The 25,814-nt window shown below is 37.5% G+C and overlaps 1 protein-coding gene across 1 annotated transcript in view; it reads right to left on the bottom strand.

Annotated features, from left to right (window-relative positions):
• Positions 1 to 23,816, bottom strand: part of GUCY1A2 (guanylate cyclase 1 soluble subunit alpha 2) — a 425,928-nt gene extending 402,112 nt beyond the window's left edge. The window contains exon 1 of the mRNA XM_067750904.1: positions 23,106 to 23,816. Within this exon, the coding sequence (XP_067607005.1) occupies positions 23,106 to 23,390 (285 nt within the window). The 5' untranslated portion in view covers positions 23,391 to 23,816. The remainder of the gene's footprint in view (positions 1 to 23,105) is intronic.
• Positions 23,817 to 25,814: the final 1,998 nt, after the last annotated feature.

Here is a 25,814-nt window from a genome sequence, read left to right as displayed (position 1 = left end):
ACCATCAATACTGATTTAATCTGAAAACATATATTCTTTGAACTGAAACAGATTCAAAGGGCTATTTATTAGTTCTTCTCCACCTCAGGCAAGAGCACATTTAAGTAATCCAAGAATTTCTGTTTTCAACGAACACCAGAAAATAATACCACCACCTTCAGTTTGTATAACACTTCACAGTTTACGAATCACTTTCTTTTCCTTCATCTCATTATATATTCACAACAACCTTGTAAGTCTCAGATATAATTATCCACATTTTACAGATGAAAATGCTGAGATTCAGAGAGGTTAAGGTGTTTTGCCTCAGCTACATGCTGGAAAGAGATGTCAACTAGACAAGAACTTAGGTCTCCTATGCTATTTCTTCCACAAGCTGCTGCCTCCATTGGTAATTTATCTCACTTTGATGACCATTAGTAAGTTATTCCATGTACCTAACTGAAATCCCTTATTTCCCTTTATTTTTTCTGTAATAGATATGAAAACAATGTTGAAAATTTTTTCCCCAAATTTATAAATGTTGTTATTTAAATAGTTCTGGTAGGATCATTAACTTCTTAATAGGGAAACTTCAGGAGAAACATACTTTCCTGGTCACCATCTTAGCCAACTTGGCTGTCTGAATAAAAATCCTGACTATGAGACAAGATGATACCACTTCTAGACATCTCAGGAAAATTGATATTGCTTTATTGCAGACCTTTGGAGAAACATGACTTCAGTCCTAAACCCTTAAACCAAACAGGACTTCACAGATGGCACAAGGCTGACTCAGTCTACAAAGTGAAATAAGAGTAAGCTTTCTGGATTCAACGCTATAATAGAAGTTGAGTGCTAAGTGTCAAACAATTGGTCCAACAAGTTACATGCCCCAACTCATTTAATCCTCACAAAAATCCTGTAGGAGAGGAAAAAGTCTTACCCCAATTTTATAAATGTGAAAATCGAACCCAGAGAAGTTAAAAAAACTTGCCCGAAGTCACTTAGGTAGTAAGTATCTAAGTCTATTAAGTGTCTGATCTATATCTGACTGCCTCCAAAAGCCAAGTTTTTAATCTTCTCCTCTAAACTGAAATACAATGTTCTATATTTACCAAGGCAGAAAAGGTTATAGTTGAAAGGGATAATTAAGTCTTAGCTAGACTGTGTAATTCTGGATACAGCATTTATTTTTCTGAACCGCTATTACCTATATTATAAATTAGGGGAATTCCTAGCATAACTGTTTCTCAGGGTTGGTGTAAGCATCAAATGAAATAAAACTATGAAGTAGTATACAAATATGTGTTATATGAAAAATATGTTGATGAGGAGCTAGTCAAAAAATTATTAAATTGAACTAAACTGACTATGTCTAACACCTAGGACTGTTGCTAGGCATGCCTCATAGCCCAAAGATGCCAATTATATGCTGCCAAGCTAATTAGTGCCATTTCAAGTCAGGTTTAGCAATGACCTTCATGTCAGGAAATAACTTCTAGCCTTTTAAAATATCTTTGCAGCCTCCACTTGAGCATTTCCAAAGAATTCCCTATTGTTTCCAGTACCTAGAAGTTACAATGAGGTGTTTCCCAACAAGAGCCTGGAAATAAGGGAAGTGATATTTCTCTTTGACAGTTAAGTTATAAAATTAACTCATAAAACAGGGAAATGTTTTGTTAACCCTAAATGCACCAGCTTAAACAATAGTTTGTAAATGAGTGACTGGTAATTACCTTCAAATACCAGCCATGGTATAGCTCCAAACAAAGTAGGCTACCGAGCAATAGAAAGTGGGTGAAATTAGAGAGGGCAACCCATAGGAAAGAGAAGGGGGAATAGTTTATGAAACATTACCTCTAATACTGTTCAAGGGCATACTGGTCCTCTCTCACATTGAGATAAATTATTCTTAAGGTAAGGAAAATTCTTCAACCATCTTAACTAAAATGAGAGTCTCATGAATGAATATGGAGTATCAGGTCTCATTGTCAAGGCCTTCCCTACAACCAGATAGACCCTTAAACTGGATTAAAGAATTTGGCATGAAATTCATTTTGCTCTGGCTCTCCATGGATTAAAGCAAACTTTTGGTTATGACTTGGCTCCTCATGTAGCCTGAATAGGTAAAAAAAGTGCTGACCATGCAGACTTTGAGTACTAAGCTTCATTTCACAGTTATTGCTCACTTTGAAAAAGTAAACTGTCATTCAGACGCCAACCAAAGTGCCATGGGCATTTTGTTTATCCAGTCAGTGGCTAAGAGTCTGATTATTTCAGGACTCAGACAAGCCCAAGTCCTTGGAGTTTAAAAGTTTCAGACGCTGAAATATGCCGAAACCATCAAAATACTACCCAGGGATTGTCCTGTTCAGCTCTACTGCTGCAACCTCTCTTGGAAGATAAAACTCAACAAGGGTCTAAATATAATCAGATCTAGTGCTGACTATAATCTGATGATCCAAACAGATATGAAATCTGCTTACTAGGCAGATGTTTGGCAGATAATGACTGCCATGTCATCAATGTTTATGATGAACTACATTCCTAAGCTAGAGGTATAGAATAATCACACTTCTTTCTGCAAAAAACATGCAAGTCAAAGAATACTAATGACATGAAAAGTCTTATTTTTTTCATTTAACGCTACCTGAGCACATTTTTTAACCTAGGTATCACTCCATTATATAATATCTATTATATTGCTTCCTCATTCCTTCTAGTAAATTATTTAATTACAGCATAATTATGTATGATCTGTGAAGAGAAATGTATACCCTTACGAACATAACTATTTCTATGATAATCATGACTTCCTTCATATTCGGAAATCATATGACTAGCAATGTCTTTGCTGTTCCCAGACTCTGCAGCATAAGTTAAGCTGTTGGCAGTGAGGATGGCTCACTCCGTTCATAGCTGCCTCACCCATGGGAGCCTGGAGCATACAAACATGACAGTGGACAGGCAAACTAGGTCAGCCTAGAGACAGAGCCCTGATGAAGAAAGAACACTTTGTCATTTCTAACACAGGTCTATATTATATGAACTCACAACACAGTCAGGAACTAAACAATTGGTGACAGGAGGTAAGGTTCAAGAAAACCAACAGGAAATTGCTATCAGCCACCACTTACAAGCCACAAAGTACGAAACATATGGAAAGCAAAATAGGAAATAGGGAATCTATGTGAACAACATTGTATATTGCTAAATTGCTTTACTGAACAATTCATGGACATGTTGAAAGACACATCATGGTGAAAAGAGCTTAGGACCTGAAACAGGAAAACCAGGCACTAAAATAGGTGATTACAAGCTTCTTGACTTTAGGCAAGTTACTGTTCCCCTCTGAGCTTTGGTTTTCCCATCCTTAAATTGGACCTCCTTACTTCATACATTTCCTGAGTGAATTAGGGTGACGAAATGAGTATTATAAAGCATGCTTTGTAAGCTCTAAATAGATATCACTTATTTCTTGTGGTTTTTCTGTATGGAAAGTATAGATTAGCACATCATTCTCTCATAGTCCTGAAGTGGGGAAAATCAAGAAGAAAAAAAATGATGTTACTAATGTTTCGTGTTTTTAGATGTTAAAAAATGCATCTGGTGAAAGCCCCTGGTTTTTCAAAATTCTCTTCAAATCTGCTCACACTAAAAACTAACTAATCAAAATAAGCCATTTATTACAAAATTGGTTATAATAATGTGAATTGATATAGAGGTCATTGCAGAAGACCTCCAGCAAAGAACATTAAACTTGCTCACATTAGAACCAAATTTTTATCTATGTAGTATTTCTTAGCCATTTGTTTGTCTTACCTACCTAACAGAAGATTAGGGGAAAAGGGGCAGAGAGTAAAATGATGTAAAAACAGTTGCCTACAGAAGAAGGGAAATGTTTCTGGCACAGTATTTTTTTTCTCAAATTCTTTCTAGAATACTACAAGAGTTTTAAGTATCTTGCTCTGGCATTCAGCTATACAAATATCAAATGTTGACCCACACAAATCATGTACACACATTCACACCAAACCACAGAGAGTTTTAATGATACGATGCTTAGGAACAAGGTAATAATTAGCTATCATTCACTATTTTTCAGTCTTAAAAAATCATTTTAATTTCCTTGCATGCATAAGGGCTCTTAATTGGAATTTCCAAGGCAAATTCAGTGCAGGGGCATCCATAATTGGCATAATACATATTAATCCATAAATTATTCATTTAAGTAACAAGTCTCTGTAATCTCTAGGCATTATAAAATATAAGAACAACATATGCCACATAATCAAAGGTTCTATATGTTATTATTATTTGTTTTTATCCACCAATATATCTACATCATTCATACAGACCAAAAATATTAAATAATTTACTGTGTCTACAGAGATCTTCATATGACTGTGTAAGACGTGCCCAGACATACACATTTCCGTATAGTCGTCAATATATGTCACAGCATTGTGGAGCCAGACACCAAATTTGATTTTAGGAGCACCAAGAGAGCTATCCCCATCCTATCCATCCCCTGAAGGCTCCCTCCAAAACTTACTTTTCACTCCTGCAGAGGCGCTTAAAATAAAAAAAAAAAAGAAGTACTTTTCAATTAATAATTTAATGTAAGGTATGTAAAATGCACATAGTCCAATTTGTCTGGTGGGAGAGACTCATAGCAGATTTTTGTGGCAAGGGGTTTTGCTACAGGAATCAAGAGAGAAAGAGATAGAGATAGAGAAAGAGATAGAGATAGAGATAGATAGAGATAGATAGAGATAGAGATGGGGAGGGGGGGAGAGAGAGACTGAGAATAAAGACTACCAAAAGTAAATACTTTACAATTTTTTCTCAAACTTAATTCATAATATATCAGAGTTTACACTAGTATAACACTAGTATACACTAGTATAAAATGCCAAGGCAGAAACTGTGATATGCTTGACATTGATATGATTTTGCTTTTGTTTCTACTAGTTACTCTGGAAGAGCAAAATAATAAACTTTGTTACTTTAGGTTTTTAAGATGTTTCTAGACAGTCATATCTTGATTTGACTTATAGATCACATGAAGTGGCTGAATACGTTATCTAATGGCTAAAAATTGTTGTTCTGATCTTAATTTTAGATTCACATTTTATAGTTTTATAACTGTAACATTTTAATTGACCTGTATTTGAAAGTGTATTCTTTGAAAAATGAAAGTGTATTCTTTGAAAACTTATGTCTCTTGGGGTAACTTGTAGTAAAATGCTTTTTCCAACTACATATCCAACGGAATTGTTCATTTCATTATAGTCATCATTAATGCCATTGATTAATATATCCCATTGCTATAATCAAAATAACTGGGTATCTATGTTAACTATGTATTTGAGACTGAGATATTTCTCAGTAGTCAAGAATGCTAAGTTAATGGTGGAAAATTATATTTACAACTTAAAGTAGTATTTTATTTCCTCCATCTTCCCCCACTCCCATCCCAAGAATGCAGCTGAATAAGGAGACAACTGCCTAAGTGCTTAAAGAACCAGCAGGCAGCACACACCACAATTCTCACAGCTAGCCCCTTGCAAGCTGTGGAAGAAGTTCACCCATTCTCTTTCAGCAGGAAAGTTAGGTTTGTACTTTGCAAGCACACTTTTGGAGAAAGAACAATTCAGAGCAAAAGGAAAGATTGGTTTTCTTTGAAATGTGTTTGTAATGGCAATGAGTTAACATAAGAGGGGGGAAAAAAAGGGAGGCTTTATAGCTTGCAAATGATGTCATGTCTACAAAGTGTTTATTGATCTTTATATCAGGAGGAAACAATAAATCGTTCTTCACCAGCAACCACACTAGAAACTTCCTCATATCTGCCTGAAGTTTCAAATGGAATTACAGTAATATGTAGCTAAAATTTATTCTTTCCCTCAGTCTGTTCCATTACAACATAATCATCTCATCATTATCACTGCTTAAAATAAATGCCTTTGGAGGCAGATTCTTTGTTAAGGAGGCAAAAGACATTTTCATTACTGTGGCAATTTTTTTAAAAAGACACAATGAGAGTAAGTATACCTACTCCAGATTTCTACTGAATTAAATTTTTAAATTCAGAATCAGACAGAGTCATTTCTTTTCTGACCTATATAACCAATAATAGATAGATAGATCGATAGATAAACATATAGATTTCAAACATGCTATTAAAGTAAACTCAGGTTTATATCTAAATATATGATAAAAATACAATTTGTAAGGGTCTCTGCATTCTTTCCTTTCTGAAAACAAATAAATTCCTTAAGTTAGAAACCAAATATTTGTAACACAATATTCAAAAATCAAATTATCTCCCATACACAAATTAAACCAATCACACAAGGAAAAAATGAAATTGGAAGACAGGCTCACAGAAACACTGCACTGAGAATTTGGTCAACAGGCTTTAAAAGAGATATATTTTTCTTTTGTGGAGATCTACAGAAGAAAGATAAAATCTTTCTTAAATTTTATCCCTGAAATGTTTGCAACAGAATCACAAGAAAAACTGGTAAAGGGGGAGAGGGGGGCAGTGGGGAGCACAGATTATAAGTATTTTCTATAATTGAGACATCTCAAATTCCTGGCACAGAAGAGGCCAACAACAAATATCTGTTTAATAAACTGTTAGTTTTAAAAAATATATATATTTAGATCATGTAGAAAAAATGTATTCTTACTTGCTAATATATAATGTAAATTGACTAGTGTAGCATATTACAAGAGTATTTAAGGAAAATCCAGTAAAATACTGGATAAAAATCCAATAAAATACTTTTTATTTTTTAACCCTGTAGATGACTAGAGCCATTTTGTGCTCCATAGATCTTATGTTTTGGCTCAGGACACAATAAAGTCAAGCATGTATAGACGATGTATAGTAAATATATGATGAAGGAATAAAGGATAATAGGATATAATAATTATTTACATTTGTATAATATGTTTTGTCTATTTTGTTGTTCCTGTTACTGATTTTATTTTTCTAAAGTGCATTTGTATTTATCATCCTACTTCTTTCTTATTTGTGTAGTATAGTTAGTATAGTTGTGTAGTATAGTTAGAATAAATATCTTTATATTCACTCTAAATTTAATCATTTAACAAATACTGATCAGCTACCACATGCCAGGCACTAGTAGACTTGGGATTTGGAAGTATATAAAAATAGACAAAAATCCTTGCTTGCTGAAATTGAGTAAAATTCCCCCAGGAATGAAAAGGGAGAGGGCCAAAAAGCACCATTTGATTGTGTATGTCTTGTTTGGCCTTATTTTGCCTTCCACACCACCTTTCAACTGTGTAAAATATATTCAGTATAACAACAAAGTAGAGTCCTATTCACTTGGCTCCTAATACCTCAAGAGTTCCTTCCTTTAGAGACCTTTTCATCAATGTCAAAAAGAGGTCCAATGTTAAACAAAGTCATATCAGACACAGAGATGGTAAGAATATGGTTTATATACATAAAATATGTATCTCAAATTACCTTTAAAACTAAAAGAGAACAAGCTAGTACAAGCATAAATCAATTTACAAAGTCTTATCTTTAGAAGAATAAGAGTAAATCTGAAGTTTTCAAAAAGTGATTTACAATGGAATATACCCAAAAATGTACACTTCATGGTTTAAATACAAAATTTCTGAAGAATGAATTACTAACATTTCAGACCTCATTTGACATCCTATGGTCAGTGTAGCTACAACAGCTAAGGTATACCTAGAGAACTGCAATTTAAATTTGACAAAATTACTGACCAATGAGTTATAATGATAAAATCAAGATAAGATCGTGATAAATTAGGTGTAAATAAAACCAAAATCTGATAGCTGTCTTTGCACTATACTCCTACTATGCCATATTGTATTCCCCTTGGGTACAGAGAAATAAGTATCCTTACTTTTGGCAAAGAAGCTACAGAATGGCCCTAAATCAACTCTATCCTTTCCCAAAGCCTATTTATCTCATCCATCTACAGCTTTTTTGACTATTCTGTTACCTTCAAACATGAATTTCCATTTCTTTAATAAACTTTGATTTGGCCTCACAGGCCCTGCCAATTACCTCTCCTTACTTGTATTGCCAAATGTCTTGGAAGACAAATTTATGCCCATGATATCCTTTGTTTACTCATCATATATTCTCTCTTTATATCTCAATAAACAGGTTTCCTTCTCAGTTGCACGACTGACATCACTTCTGAAGGCCACCAGAAACCTCATTCGTACTGGGTTTGAAAGTACCAGTCTTAAATTCACATCATTTTTCAAATATCAACCATTACAACACTTGCTTCCAGCTGCTCTCCAGTCACCTCCCACCACACAACCAAACAAAAATGCATCCTAGCACCTACATTCTTCTGATTCCCTTTTCTATACTGCTTTTCAATTCTCTACTGTTCTTATTTTTCCTCTCTTTCAATAAGACAGCTTGTCAATTTTCAATATATTTGCTATTACCTCCATGAACTGCCCCCCAAACTCCAATGCTAAATCTTTAATGGTCTATTTATTGAGTCTTCTGCCTACAGTATGACAGGCACTGTGCTGAGGCTGGTGAACCAATAACACAAAGCTCACAAAGAACTCACAGTCCAGAGCCAACCATTTGCACCTAAATTCAAAAAATCCAAATTCAAGGTTATCATTATATTCCTTCCAAATACCTCCTTCCCATTGCTGATTTTTGCACTTTCATTAATGCCATCACAATTCTCAAACACACTATTGTAGGCAGGGTTCCCTGGGAAGCAGACTCTGAGAAGATTAGAATGCAGAAAGCTTATTAAGGGGTACTCTGGGGATCAATACCCATGAAAGAGGAAGAAGTTGGACTGTGATGCTATCTCAGTGGAGACCACCGCTGACCCTACGTGGAGTTCTACCTTCAAAGTTGGCTGAATTAGGTCAAAAGGGGCAAGTCTTCATATCCATATGCTGATTAGCCACTGGAATGGGGAATGACATTGGGCAAGGCATCTCTTTTCAGTCCAGGCAATACGTATAGGAGACTGACAGCTGAGGGTCACTGTCAGCAGTACTCCTAGCATCTAGGGAAGTAAACCCATCATTACTAAAGTAGGGGCATCTAGGCAGTACATCACAATGTCCACCACACTCAGAGGGGGTGAAATATACAAATGTGGAAGAAATAGAGTTTGGAGCTAAACAGACCAAGATTCTAATCTCATTCTCCATCAGTAAGTAAGTAATTAACTGTGATCACAGGCAAGTCACTCAACTTCTCTCAATCTCTCATAAGACTATTTTGAAAATTCAATGATACATATTATGAAAACACTTAATGTTGGATCCCCAGTAGTTGCCTAACACGTGTTAATTCTTCTTCTTCTACCCTGTAAGTTTTTTTTTTAACTATGCTCTTTCTTTTCTAGGTACTAAGACTTCTTTCAAAATGACGTTTATTCAGTCAATAAAGAGGTACTGAGAACCTGCTTTTAGCCAGGACTATTCTAGGCCCTACAAAGACCACTATGAACAACTCAGACAAGGTTCCTGCCCTTGCACAGCTTAAATTACAGTGAGGGAAGACAATAAATAAGTGAGTAAGTAATAAAAAGATAACTTCTGATAGTGAGTGCTGATCGAAGTAAACAATGACGTTAAAGAGAATGGTTGGTGGGGGAGAGCTGCTGTCTGATGAGGTGACACTGAGCTGAAATCTGAAAGCCAAGAAAAGGCCAATCATGTGGAGAACTAGACTGAGGGGGTATTTCTGACACAGGGGATATAGAATACAAGTCCTGAGGCAAGATAATACTTTCCTGGAATGTTCAAGGAGTGTACTATAGAACCGTAAGTGTAGATTACAGTTCATGAGGTGAGGTCAGAGAGGTAGTCTCTTGGTACTTGTAGACCACAGTAAAGCATCACTCCTGCATTACTGTTGTGAGTATGAAAACAGAATAAAATGTGTAGAGCATTTAGTACAGTGCCCAGCACATGGTAAATCAGCAGTTATTATTACTAGCATCATCATCTTCATTACAGTTTCAACTGATCTTTTACATACAGACCCTTCGTTTGTCCATATGTCCTCCATATGTCCATATGCCAAATAAGGAAAGGTTGGGATAGGATGAAAAAGAGGGGCAAAAATAGCTGTCATGCACATTATTTGGTAACTTTTAAAAAGCAGTTTTACATTTTTTAAATCCAAATGGATCATATCAAATTTCTGTCTGAATGCCCCACTTCTTCTGTGTGTTTAATGCATATTGAGTGCATGCTAATGAGTCAACAAGTACTCATTTGCTAAATAAATGCTGTATGAATGAATGAATGTGAGGGGTAAGGTGACCAGTAAGAATACATTTATTTTTAAGATTTCTGGGAAGGAATTTCTAGGAGATTTCATAACTCTGAAATGTACACCCAAGATAGTTAAAAAATATTTCCCATAAAAAGCAGGAGAATGCTGAGCAACAACTATAAAGAAGGAAATTTCTATATGTTTTGGAAAAGATGTGGCTGGAGGAAACTCAAGTTACCAGGAGATGTGATTTACAATATACAGGTCAGTAAGATGCTGATAAGAAGCAGTTAATAAAAGCCACCAAAATTAATTGATCATTTACTGTATTCCAATTACTGTGTACACATTATACTTTTAATCTTCATAATCCTATAAATTATTACCTTCATTTTATAAAGAAAATGAGCCTTATTGAGGATTATCCAAGAATTCACAATATAATGACCAGGGTTAGTGTCTGACTCTAAAACTTGTGCTTTTCCCAGAATGTAGAGAGTGAAGGAATTTGAAACAATGCCTTAGTCCTCAAGCAATCAGCACAGCAGCATAACAAAGCAACTAGTAACAGACACATTGTCTTCAGTTCACTATTCACATTTTACTACATATTTACCCTTGAATGAGAAATTAGTCTTATTACATATGATTTCAGAGATGGGAAACAGAGCCAGAAAAGTTATTTCCCCGAAGTAAAATTAAAATAAAAAACAGAAGGCAGAATTAATTGCATTGTAGCCTCTGTCCACCAGTGCCCTTCTCCCCACCCATCCTGCACACACACATACACTAACAGGCATTTTTCAAGAAAAAACAAGACAAGCGCACTAACCAAATTATACACAGAACTCTAAAAGTTAAAAAAACAAAACAAAACCTTTTTTTTCAAATCATGCCTAATTTGTCTCCCATTGCCTGAGACTCCCTGGTGGAAGAGGAGAAACTGAGCACGCATATTAACTCTTTGAGACCGCAAAGACCATTTAGTTCTTTAGTGCTCCTATGTAGAGGAAATTTCATATTGTAAAGCATTTGATTATCTAAAACACTCCACTTACATGGTAACTAGCCTTATCATGATGATCATTTTTAAATGTATAGAAATATCGAATCACTAAGAAACAAACAAGTACTAGGGATGTAATGTACAATATGATAAATATAATTAGCACTGCTGTGTGTTACATATGAAAGTTGTTAAGAGAGTAAATCCTAAGAGTTCTCATCGCAAGGAAAAATTATTTTTTTCTATTTCTTTAATTTTGTATCCATATGAGATGATGGATATTCACTAAACTTATTGTGGTAATAATTTCATGATGTATATAAGTTAAATAATTATGCTGTACACCTTAAACTTATACAGTGCTGTATGTCCATTATATCTCAAAAAAAACTGGAGGAAAAAAATAATGAAAAAATCAATCAATCAATCACTCCAGTTACCAGGATGTCCACACATCTATAGCTCAGTGATAATTGACTCATAATGATGACACTGAGGCACTGAAACACACAGGAGAGTCTTTGGGACTATCAAAGACTGATTAACAAAATGAAAATTGTTTAACTCTTAAGGGTACTTTATTGAACTTCATCTACTCATGAATTGATACTGCATATGTTTTATTTAGACTGTTTATTTAGACTGATTCACTGGAACTAATTTTTACCTTTTCAGATAAAAAAAAAATCTGCTATGTTCTCCAATACATTAGGAAATGTTTTGGTAGCCACCCATTACTCTAAATCCCATAGGCTCTCATACTCAAGAAGCAATGTACCAAGTCTGAGCCATGGAAACTTTATTGTGTAACAACTAGGGCCCATAAATAATGCACTGAATTATGTAATTGAATATTCTTATTTTTCAAGTATTAGTTCTAACTTTTAAAACATAATGTATATAGTAATCAAGAAGCTAGATCTGAGTTTCTCAAAGACCAACTAATTACCAGTCATCAGTCTGGTAGACGGGGACCTGTGGTACCAATCATCTATTCTGTGAGAAAGAATAGTGAAAGAACAGGACCCAGATATATATTAAATAAGCTTAACATCAGATCTCTGTCCAACACAAGAAGGCTAGAAATGCCGCTGAGTATTACAATCTGCCCCATTTGACATTCACTCTCATTATTTCCCAAGACATAACCCTAACCCTCTTCCATTAAATTGTCCCCTAACAGCTCAAACTCAATCTGACATATAGGCCTTTTAATATACAATAAATACTTTCACCATTTTATACCTCTACAAGTCATACTCATCCTCTCAGTTTAGGCTACAAATTCATCATCTCCAACCTCAGCTGGGCACTCAAAAAACAGCCAATAATATGTTCCAAGTCATACTAATCCTCTCAGTTTAGACTACAAATTCATTATTGTCACCCTCAGCTCAACCCTCAAAAAACACCCAATAATACATTAACCTGTTCCTGTTCAGTTTTCTCCCCCATTCCTTAAATCAATAATGTCTAACTTAAACAAAGCTTAAAGTCAGCAGAAGAAAGGAAATAATAAAGATCAGAGAGGAAATAAATAAAATGGAGATTAAAAAAAATAGAAAAAAAATCAATAAAACCAAGACCTGGTTCTTTGAAAGTGTAAACAAAAATGACAAACCTCTGGCCAGGCTGACCAAGAAGAAAAGAGACAGGACCCAAATAAACAAAATAAGAAATGAAAAAGGAGAAATAACAACCAATACCACAGAAATACAAATAACCATAAGAGAATACTATGAACAATTATATGCCAACAAATTTGAACACCTAGAAGAAATGGAAAAGTTTCTAGAAACATACAGCCCAACAAAATTGAATCAAGAAGAAATAAATAATTTGAACAGACCAATCACTAGAAGTGAAATAGAATCTGTAATAATAATAATTTTAAACACTCCCTATAAACAAAAGTTCAGGACCAGATGGCTTCACAGGTGAATTCTATGAAACACACAAAGAAGAACTTATACCAATCCTTCTCAAACTCTTCCAAAACATTAAAGAGAAGGGAACACTCCCAAAGACATTCTATGAAGCCACCAGCACCCTGATACCAAAACCAGACAAAGACACTACCAAAAAAGAAAATTACAGGCCAATATCTTTGATGAATATACATGAAAAAATTCTCAACAAAATATTAGTAACCCAAATCAAACAACATATAAACGACCATACACCACAACCAAGTTGGATTCATCCCAGGTTCACAAGGTTGGTTCAACATACACAAATCAGTTAATGTGATACACCACATCAACAAAAGAAAAGACAAAAACCACATGATCATCTCAATAGATACAGAAAAAGCATTTGATAAAATTCAACATCTATTCATGATAAAAACTCTCACCAAAGTGGGTACAGAGGGAACGTATCTCAGCATAATAAAACCACATATGACAAACCCACAGCTAAATTAATACTCAACATTGAAAAGCTGGAAGCCTTCCTGCTAAATTCTGGAACAAAACAAGGATGACACTCTCACCACTCCTATTCAACATAGTAGTGGAAGTCCTAGACAGAGCAATCAGACAGGGAAAAGGAATAAAATGTAACCAAATTTGAAGGGAAGAGGTAAAATTGTCATTATATGCAGATGACATGATACACTATATAGAAAACCATAAAGACTCCACACAAACACTACTAAAACTGACAAATGAATTCAGCAAGGTAGCAGGATACAAGACTAACATACAGAAATCGGCTGTATTCCTTTACACTAACAATGAAATATTGGAAAAGGAATGTAAAAAAAAAATCTATTTTAAGACTTGCATGCAAAAAATCAAATACTTAGGAATAAACCTGATCAAGGAGGTGAAAGACTTGCTGAGAACTATAAAACATTAAAAAAGGAGACTGAAGATGATTCGAAGAAATGGAAAGATATGCTCTTGGATGCTCCTGGATTAGAAGAATTATTATTATTAAAATGGTCATACTATCCAAAGCAATCTACAGATTTAATGTGATCCTTATCAAATTACCCATGACATTCTATACAGAACTAGAACAAATAATCCTAAAATTTATATGGAACCATAAAAAAAACAGCATTGTCAAAGCAATCCTGAGGAAAAGAAAACAAAGCTGGAGACATAAGCCTCCCAGACTTCAGACAGTAGTACTAAGCTACAGAAATCAATACAGTGTACTATTGGCACAAAAACAGACATATGGATCAATGGAAGCGAATAGAGAGCCCAGAAATAAACCCACACACCTACAGTCAATTAATCTTCAACAAAGGAGGCAAGAATATACAATGGGAAAAAGACAGTCTCTTCAGCAAGTGGTGTTGGGAAAGTTAGCTTCATGTAAATAAATGAAGTTAGAACACACCCTCACACCCTATACAAAAATAAACTCAAAATGGCTTAAAGACTTAAAAATAAGACATGACACCATACAACTCCTAGAAGAGAACATAGGCAAAACATTTTCTGACATAAATAGTACCAATGTTTTCTTAGGTGAGTCTCCCAAGGCAATAGAAATAAAAGCAAAAAAACCCCAAATGGGATCAAATCAAACTTACAAGCTTTTGCACAGCAAAGGAAACCATAAACAAAACAAAAAGACAATCTACAGAATGGGAGAAAATATTCGCAAAAGATGCAACCAACAAGGGATTAATTTCCATAATATACAAACAGCTCACACAACTCAACAACTAAAAAAACAAATAACCCAATCAAAAAATGAGCAGAAGACCTAAACAGTCATTTCTCCAAAGAAGACATACAGATGGCCAACAGGCACATGAAAAGATGCTCAACATCGCTATTTATTAGAGAAATGCAAATCAGAACTACAATGAGATAACACCTCACAGCAGTCAGAATGGCCATCAGTAAAAATGTCTACAAATAAGAAATGCTGGAGAGGGTGTGGAGTAAAGGCAACTTTCCTACACTGTTGGCAGGAACGTAAGTTGGTGCAGCCACTATGGAAAACACTATAGAGTTCTTCAAAAAACTAAAAATAGAGTTGCCATATGATCCAGCATTCCCACTCCCGGGCATATACTCAGACAAAACTATAATTTAAAAAAAACCTATAATTCAAAAAGATACATGCACCCTTATGTTCACAGCAGCACTATTCACAATAGCCAGGACATGGAAACAACCTAACTGTCCATCAGCAAATGAATATATAAAGAAGATTTGGTACATGTATACAATGGAATACTACTCGGCCATAAAAAGGAATGAAATAGTGTCGTTTGCAACAACATGGATGGACCTAGAGATTATCATACTAAGTGAAGTAAGTCAGAAAGAGAAAGACAAATATCATATGATATCACTTATATGTGGAATCTAAAATACGACACAGAGGAACTTATCTACAAAACAGAAGCTGACTCACAGACATAGAGAGAACAGACATGTGGTTACCAAGGAGGAGGGAAGGTGAGGGAGGGATGGAGGGGGAGTTTGGGGTTAGCAGATGCAAACTAGTATATATAGAATGGATAAATAACAAGGTCCTACTGTATAGCACAGTGAACTATGCTAGGAACCTACATTCTAATGATTTCCTTTAGGTATTTCTTATGTTCACTGAAGTTTGATAACCACTAGTTCAGATGAAGAACTGTTTAACATGCCTCAAATAAAGCCTGTACAGGAAGTGATTTCTCACTGTTCTATTTATAAGAATGCTCACTCTTTCTCAGTTCCCCACAACAGCCACAACAAATCTCCAGCCTTCAAAGAGACTTCCAGCTCCCCTACTTCCTAAATTACTCTAAGCTGAAATTTTCAACTTTATGAGATGCTCATAATTCTAGATATTCAGATCCTGTCCTGAAGTGATATTTGAGGAGCAAGATTTTTCATTCCATCTCCCAGCAGTGCATTTTTGGCGACAGTAGCCCACTTGCTGACAAACATTTCTCACCTGAGAGAGAACTGTACAGAAAATATAAGCAGACTTATACTGGAGATGGGAGGAGAGTTGTTACATTTACCTAACTTCTTAAAATATAAATAGGCCACTCAAGGAGTTCCAGAAGAATACTTTTCCATCTGCTCTCTTTTTTTTTTTTTTTTTTTTTTTTTTGCGGTACGCGGGCCTCTCACTGTTGTGGCCTCTCCCGTTGCGGAGCACAGGCTCCGGACGCGCAGGCTCAGCTGCCACGGCTCACGGGCCCAGCCGCTCCGCGCCATGTGGGATCTTCGCGGACCGGGGCACGAACCCGTGTCCCCTGCATCGGCAGGCGGACTCTCAACCACTGCGCCACCAGGGAAGCCCTGCTCTCTTTTTAACACAACTTTATTCTGAAGTTTTGCTTCAGATGGCAGGTGTAAGTAAAATTCAAACAGGTTTGCATACTTGAAAGTATCTCTCACAGGCTGGGTATGAAATCTAAATATTTTGTTTGAACCAAATATAACACAGAAAAAAAATCAAACAAAAAAAGAAATAATATAATTGGATAATTAAATAAGAATATCCATTCATTCATTCTGAGCATTTTATTGAAAATCCATTAAGTATCAGGTACCATGCTAAATACAAGATAAACATAAGAGTACCAAGATTAGAGTAAGAAATTAAATAGAAGAACTTTGAATTTTGACCTAATCACTGGTTCATGCATCAAATAAGGGTCTGCAAAGAAAACCTAGTCAGCCCTTGTAAACATTCTCCCTACTTATGCCACTTAATTTTTTTTCTTCCTAGATGTGTGTGAAATTCACAGTTAACAATGTCTATATCTAGAGATCACCCACTTATTTTACTATCATATTCAATAAAACATGTAAGTTTTTAAACTTTTACCTTCAGCTCCCTATGACAGAGGCAACAAGATAAAACAAAAGTGAATGAAAACAGCAATGATGATATAGAAGGGAAAAAAACACATAATAGCCCTCAGGTACTCTTCCCACACATCTCAGAAAACTTCAAGGTAGATAAATTATACACTAAAAAGGAATATATAATCACATCACCTCTACCTACAGACTAATAATCACTGATGTCATTTCCCATAGTCAAAATTTATCTTTAAAATGAAGGGCTAACAATTGAGCTTGTAGCCAAACAAGAATAGAGTGCAGTATACAAAATGTAAAAGTCATTAGCTGCATAATTCATTTTTTAATTTTTTTTTATTTTTAAAATAATTTTTACTGGAGTATAGTACTGTATAGCAAAGTGAATCAGCTATACATATACATACATCCCCTCTCTTTTGGATTTTCTTCCCATTTAGGTCACCACAGAGCATCGAGTAGAGCTCTGTGTGCTATAGTGTAGGTTCTCATTAATTATCTATTTTATATGTACTATCAATAATGTTTATATGTCAATCTCAATCTCCCAATTCCCCCCACCCCCCCTTTCCACCTTGGTATCCATACATTTGTTCTCTACATCTGTGTCTCTACTTCTTCTTTTTTTTTTCTTTTTTTTTTTAACATCTCTATTGGAGTATAATTGCTTTACAATGGTGTGTTAGTTTCTGCTTTATAACAAAGTGAATCAATTATACATATACATATGTTCCCATATCTCTTCCCTCTTGCGTCTCCCTCCCTCCCACCCTCCCTATCCCACCCCTCTAGGTGGTTCTTGCATCTCACAGCATAAACCTTTGAACACTTGTACAAATTAGTTTGAACACAATGGATGGGGAACTCTTGAAATTCTCAGGCAAGTGAAATAAGCAGTTTCTCTTTCACCTAAAGTTTTTCCTAATTTAAAAGTAATTTGTTGTGAAATACTCATATTCTACCAAATATATATGTTCTAGTATTTTTATAGAATTTATAGTTGTGGTACTCATACTGCCACATAACATTCAGCAGTTTGATAGAAATGTTTGAATCTGCAATGATTACGAATACTCATGTACACACATGAGGCATAGCCAGGGAGCCAAAAAGGGAGTCCAGTTTTAATTTTTTTAATGGATTGACTGGACAATGCCAACAAAATTAACTCCTTATCAATTTTTTTTAGGTACATGACATCAGTTAACCTATGAACTCTTTTAATAAGGTTACTAGCAAGTAAATTATTGAGAAAAAATGAAAAATTTTAGATCATTTGGAGGCATTCAAATTTGATTGAAGTTAATGGATATCAACTTGAAACTGTCATTTATTGAGTTCAAGAAATTTTACAAGGAATATTGCTCCTCTTTCACAACAAATTATAAGGTAGTCATTATTCCTACTTCACAAAATAGAAAACTAAGGCTCTGAGAAGGAAGGAGTTAGCTTTCCCAGGGCCTTACATATAGCAAGGGGCTCAGCAGGGAGTTATTCAATTTTTCTGTCAAACTTCAAATCTTTGTTCTTTCAGTTCTTCCGTGTTGTTTCTGATGACTAGGGATGAGGTGGAAAAAAGCAAAAGATGGCCATTAAATTCTGATTTCAGATGATAGTATCTAATTTCTAGAAAAGTGAAAACACTGAACTACTAGAATACATTTTGTTTGATTTTTAATTTTAATGAATCTATTGCTAAGAACTTTATTACCCATATTGAGCCCCAAATGTTTAAAACTTCAATTAAAACACATAAATTTATCAAATATCTAATCTCAAAACTATATGTTATATATTTTTCATTATTTACATGTTAGTTACACTCACAATTTCTAAGGTTTTATTTAAGGCTTTACACATCAGAAAGTTAATTTTATTTAATACTAGGAGAGGCTAAATATGTATTTTTTATGTCCTTTCACTTTTTCATAGGCATGTATCAATACAATTTCCTTTCCAAAAATAATGGAAGAGTTTTTGGAATTTGCTACTTGAATTCAAGCTTCCCTTCCTTTTTTTTTCCTCACCGTTCTTTGTTTCTTGGACTATTCCCTATGTAAGTAGCTTTCCTCCCTTTATATGCCATCCTTCCAGTTCTGTTACTTTTCTCCCTGCCATTCTGCTCTCTATAGGTTCTGAGGTCTTCAAAGCCATCTGTAATGTTATAACAGCTAGTAGTTCTCTGACAAGAAACCTAGGAAAGCCTTGCCCCTGGGTTGGTCTCCTAGAATATCTCCACTGACAGACTGACATTAGCAAACCCAAAACCAATGTCAAAGTGAGAGGGGTCTAAGCAACTCTCATTTATAAACATAAAATGGAAATAAATGAGACCCTAAATTCACCCTTGATGTAAAATACCCAACTGTTTTTCCATATGTGTTCCCAAGTAAATTATTTCAAAATAAATAATGTAATAAGTGATATATGCATCTTCAGCCAGGTCTTTAGGATTATTTTTATTTTTATGGCTGCACCCCAGAGATTCATAGTGAACAAAACTAACCAAAGTGGATGATAAATAAAACTTCCCCTAGACATCTCTTCAACAATTGGAGTTCTTATATTTTACCTCAATACAGTTTCCTTAGAATAAAGTCTATAATTAAAGAAGTTCCATGAGGTCAAAAAACAGGAAAGTTTTGTTTGGCATTTGTATCACCAGTGCTTTGCACAATACTTGCTACATTGCAGATGCTCAAATATTTTTTAACAACTAGGTGGAATAAATAGTACTTTGATGCCCTTACTTAAAAAAGTAATTTACTTTCCTCAGTTTAAAAACTCATAGTAATAGGTCCTTGCTTTTTATTTCATATGCCATTGTGACAGTTTATTGAAAGCTTGACAATACAATATGTCTTCGTAGACTATCAGAACAGGAAGGGACCCTAAATATAGTAACTTACAGATGAGTAGGATCCTAGACAGTAAAAGTAATATGCACAATTATATACAAGTATTTAGTTGTCCAAGGCACAATGAATGAGAACGTGGTATCCTGAATTCCAGAATTTTTTCAATTTTATTAATTCAATTTACTTTTATTATTAAAATAGTATGAAAGTATTATAATCTTTATAGCCAACATCAATGCACCTAAAAGTAACTCTTAAAATATCAAAAAACAAAAAAATATCAAAAAACATTGATCAAATTACTAGCTGAATTATTTGGCAATATCCTAGTATTTATTAAATTCACTTCCATTTCCCTACTTGCAAATTATCCTGAATAAAAAACAAATAAATCTCCAGTGATTGAGACAATATTCCACGAAGACACCACTAAGAACACAGGAGTTTCCACAGCAATGCAAGAAGGTTTGCAACACTCAAAACAACTAGAAATTTCCATCTAAGAATGCTCTGGTAATGGCTGTTCTCAGAGGTTTTTGGGGTTTTGTTTGTTTGTTTTAAGTTGTTTAGCTCTAATGAAAGGACATTAGATAGCACATAAGTGTTTTCAGAGAAGTTTAGAATGCTGACAATGTAGGAGAACGAATCTACTGGAACTTTTTGAAGTAGTGTTCTAGCTTGCCAAACAAAAGAAAATGGGGGTGGAGAACACAGAAATAAGCCGCTGCTTTGAAATATACTCTCTGTTTTCCTTGTGTTACCAATTCTATTGGTGACATGATGGTTAGCCAATGAGAATTTGTTTATACATGCCTTATGAAGTTGGAATTGTTTACACTATATTCACATGTATGTTTTCAGCATAACAGCTGAAAGACCTTTTTCAAAATAGAAAAGGGGACTTCCCTGGTGGTGCAGTGGATAAGACTCCACGTTCCCAATGCAGGGGGCCTGGGATCAATCCCTGGTCAGGGAACTAGATCCCACATTCATGTCACAACTGAGAGTTTGCATTCCACAACTAAGGAGGCTGCCTGCTGCAACTAAGACCTGGCGCAACCAAATAAATAAATAAAATTTAAAAAAAGAAATAGAAAAGAATTATGGCATGGAAAGTACATACAGCTGTTGCATATTTTTGATTATCGCAATTATTTTCAATTTCAAACTTCTTATCCTGTACACCATTATCTGATTACATGCTTTTTATCCAGCAAAGAGTCAAAGTCATTCAAATTTTACCTTTATAAAAGGTAAAAATCAGAGACTATTTCCTACCTCTTATTTTGGCAGTAAATACTTGAGCTCAGTTTATTTTATCTACTTCTCACATAAGTTGCTGAGAATAGTCTTATGTTAAAGTGGCATTACTAGAGGCAGTGCCAAAAAATTTTTTAGAAATTTGTAAATTCTGATTCTTAGGCAAAAAGAAAACTCCAGGATTATAAAAACAATTCCCACAAAAAACTAATAATTATCTTTAGTAAAATCATATTAGATATGAATCTGTTATACTGAAGAATTAGTATATTGCACAAATGTTGCTTTGGGTACTGACATAAAACTACAGATGCACAGGATTCCTGGACTCCTTTTATAAAGGCTTATGTTCAACAATTTGCAACATCAAATAGTTCCTAAGATTATGCTTCCTGGTAAATATCTGCATTAAGAATAGCAAACAGTAGCTAACCCATTCTGAGTTTTGTTTCCTAGGTTATCAATGAAAGAAGTGGCTAAAGGTAAATTGAAGGGGAAATGCACAAAAAAAGGAAGATGACCGAAGGGTAGTTTCATTGCTAAAAGGTCATACTCCATTAATGCAATGGCCACAGGATATTTGTAGGATTGCCTGGTACCAGTTCCCAGTCTCTCTGGATCCCATTCTTTCTCAGGTCTGTCCTACCATAAACTATAAGTACTTTCAAAAGGGAGACTCAAGAGTAGGCAAACAAGATCAATGCTCCAATTCATTTTGGAAACTTTAAAGAAGTAAAAGTCTCAGAGATGGGTAGGTAAAAGTGCTGTCAATAGTTGAAGCCTTTGTAACCTATCAAGGTGAGAATAAAGGGTGGATTGTGGTTTGACACTGAGTCTCTTTAGGATTCTGTGTGCAATGGAGTGAATTCCTTCAAAACAGAGCTTACACAGTCAAAGACTAAAACAGAGGTCTGGCATTACTGCAAAGAGTAAAAGTCAAGAGTAGCTGAAATGCCTGAGCAGGAATGAGGCAGAAGTGCTCTGGAAAGATGCCTGGAACCAGGGGGAGTCTGGAGTATACCTGCAACTGCTGATACAGACATCCCTAAATGAGCACAAGTTTAGAGAGAGCTAGGAAGGCATTTATTCATTCAACAGATAATTATGAAGGGCCTAATAAAAGGAAACCATGAAAAAATGAGGGAGAAAGCACTAAAGAATCCAGGGAAAAGAGAGTGAAGGATGAGGTAGGGGTGTAAGAAATAAGAGAGAGACACCAGGGTTACTCACAGAAGAAGGTTGAGCCAATAAATGCCTAGTGACTAAGAAAAAAAGTATATGAAGTGGTGAGAAAACAAGAGATAAGAGGTTTCTTCATCAGAAGACAACTCAAAAAAGTATCTGACAACCAGTTTCCAAAGATTTGAAGAAAGGAATGCAACACAGAATGCAGTTAGCCTGCAGAATTCAAAGATGTCAGAGAAGGTCATGCTAAGAGCAAGAGAGTGTGGGAAAAGAGAGGAAGAGTTTCCTAAAAGGGAGTAGGAGTTCCTTTGGGATACTGGAGACCAGAGATGAAAGACATAGAAATGGCAACTGCGGAACACAGTGCCTGGGAAAGTCGGGGGGAAAGAAAACAGGTGGGCATGAAGGAGGACCTAGGGCCGTCAGGGTGACCGCGACGAAGGAGGGTTCAAGGCTGGAGGTGGGCAGACAGACCTCTGAATCAGGAGACCCCGGAGGAGTGAAGTCTTCCTCCTTTCCCGTACTCCAGTGCCCCCCTCCACCAGAGCCCAAGGTGCGGGTCTTGCCCCGGACTTTGGGAACCGTAGGCCGGGCGTAGCAAGGCCCGGCCGCCCCCCAGCGGCGGGGCTTTTCGCACACGCCCGGGCTAGCGTGGCGCCAACTTGCCCGATCCCCTTCCTCTCTCCTGCGCAGCGGCCCTCCTTCCTCTCCCCGCTCACCGAGGGCGCCGTCAGGCGGCTGATGCTCTCTCCCAGAGAGTCCAGGTTGACCCGCCTCCGGCGCTGCGCTCTCCTGGCCCCAGCCGTGGCGGCGGTGGGGGCGGCGGCTGCCGGGGTCGGGCCGGCGGCGGCCGCCGCGCTGGGCTCGGGCGGCCCGGGCGGGCTCCGGCTGCCGTTCCAGCAGAGCCTAGACAAGGGGCACTCCCCCTCCTCCTCGGGGCTCGTCTCCAGGTAGTCGGAGCCCAGGGAGCTGAAGGACTCCGACGAAATCTTCCTTCGAGACATGCTGCTGGCGGCTCTGCGGCGGCCGAAGCGGCGGCGGGGGGGACGCGGGTGGCGGCGGCGGCGGCGTTAGGAGCGTTGGGGCCCCTGGGCGCTGCTGCCGTGCTCGGCTGGGAGTGAGTCCCCAGAGCCGCGGAGCCTCCAGAGCCGACTGCTCATGGCGGGAACTTGGGGCGCCGCGGCACCCGGGGCCCGCGTTTGGCGGTGGCTGCCGCCTCTGCTGCTGCTAGCGCGACGCCACCTCAGCGCCCGCCTCGGCGCTTCGCTGTGGCCGGCCTGCCGCTCGCGGGGAGGCTGAGAGTGTGCGACCGGGAGCAGGGCGGGGAAGCTGTGGCCCGCACGGTCGCGGAGGCAAAGGCTTCTGCCGCCTGCGCGCCTATCTCGCCCCCCTTCCCCTAGCTCCTCCCGCCCTTCTCCTCCCGCCTCTCTCCCATTGCTGCCCGCCTACTTCCTTCTCCCTTTAAGCACCCCCTCCTCCGTGGTCTCTCTCTCTGCCCGCATCATGTGTCGCCATCATACTCATTGGGAGTCTGCCTGGCTTGTCACCACGTTTCAGGAGCAACAAGGGCACTTCGTCGCCGTCCTCTGAGCGCCACCCCAGCTCCCACCGTCCCCTCCTCCTCCGAGGAGCGCACGTTGACATGGATCAGACCAAAGGGCCCCAAATCCAAATGCCCTACCCCTCGTCCACGGAAGAGGCAGCTGAGGAGCAGACTGGCCTTGGTGGGCGCTGGAAGGGAGAGGGGCGCGGGGCCGGGGACGGAAGACCACCCTCTGGAGCCACCTCGGGGAAGCCTCAGAGAGTTGAAGCGGGGGTTTAGGGTCCATAATTGACCTTCCCCTCCGAGTTTATTTAGGAATTTCTGAGGCCAAGGGGAAAGGCCGCGCATTCCAGTCCGCCCATTCCGGAGGAGTCGCTTACAAGGGAAAGGAAGGGTCAACATGTTGGCACCCATCCTGCTGGAGCAGCTTGTGAGGACGAGTGTTCTCCGCCTTGGTCGAGGCTGCGTGGGCTCGTAGCGAGCCCAGAGCCTGAAGGCAGTGAATGAGGACAGCGTCTCTTCAGGGGAGAGCCCTGTTGCTGAACATCAGCCGGCCTGGGCGCGCCGGGGTCCTGGCTCCCGCCGCCTCTGCACTGGTGCTGGACAGCTCCGCTTGCCACCTGCAGCCGCGTTTGCAGGCGTTGCAGACCCAGAGACAGTTCCTCTGCAGACTCCACTACCTAGGACCCGGAGAGTGATCCCCTGTCCTTCATTCTCCCGGCTCTTTGCACCAAATATGCGATCTGTTTGCACTAGGCTACAAACGCTGCTCGGAAAGCTAAGGGGAGTGGAAGAAAGGCTTTTCAAAGCCCAAGAACAGCCTCGCAAGTTTGCGGTGGAACTGCTTCATTCCAAAGCTTGCCTCTTGGCATACCAACAGCCGCTCTTAGTGCCTCTCCCCACCGCGCTTGCTTTAGCTCCAGGAAAGCCTCGGATTTGTTCTGACATTGAGATGGAGGCAAATAAGGGTCCCTGGCTGTGATACCCCTGCAGCAAAGCAGATGAGAAGGCTCCCCACCCCTTCTCCGGAAAGAAAAGTTCAGAGCTTTAGTTCCTCAGAGAGACAGAAGCAAAATCAGTTTTTCTTTTAAAGGTTCTTCTAAGGTAAAGGAAGATAGGTTTCTGGATTGTATTTATTTTAAATTTAACAGACAAAGCAAAAAACCTTTGCTGTACCACGACACCAACTTGCTTTTAACTCTAAATCTTCCCAATTGTTTATGAGGACCCAAATAAATATAAATGCTGTTTGAAGATTCCATTTACATTTTGGAAAAATGCACTCAAATTGCTTCAGAGATATGCCTTAATCTCAGATTTGAAATAGGTGTTAAAAGATATGAAAAGTGTATATTATCACTCACATACTCCCCTTCAAATACACATATATACTCTTTCTCAGCCTGCTGAGTAAATTGCTAACTGCATAGTTTCTCCTCTTAGCAGAGGAAATTCAGGCCTCTTTTTAAAGATAATAATAATAGTTGATATTTGTAATTATTATTGTTTTGATTTTGTGGTGTATCTACCGTTGATTTCCCCATTACTTCACTTAATTCTATACAGTGTTCCACTGTATAGAATTCTATAAATTCTATACAGTGTTCCACTTAATTCTATACATTCTATTCCAGTGTTTCCACTGGAAATTAGACACAAATTATATTATTTATCAGAAAGGATAGTCATCAATTCTGCTAAAAGGTTTCACTGGCCTTTTTTTTTTTCCTAAAAATTTTTTTTGCAAATTACATTATTCCAACATTGGGAAAACTGTTTAATATTCTTCTTGTGTAGTATCAATTATAGCATAATAAACTGGAATTTTTAGTTCTCTCCTTTAGTAATAATGATATAACTGTCAAGTTCTTTAGAGTCACACAAT

The sequence above is a fragment of the Pseudorca crassidens genome, chromosome 9 (assembly GCF_039906515.1).
Source record: "Pseudorca crassidens isolate mPseCra1 chromosome 9, mPseCra1.hap1, whole genome shotgun sequence".
In the NCBI taxonomy this organism is placed as follows: Eukaryota; Metazoa; Chordata; class Mammalia; order Artiodactyla; family Delphinidae; genus Pseudorca; species Pseudorca crassidens.
The sequence above is the reverse complement of the archived record's forward strand: the minus strand, read 5'-3'. Positions and strand labels throughout refer to the sequence as shown.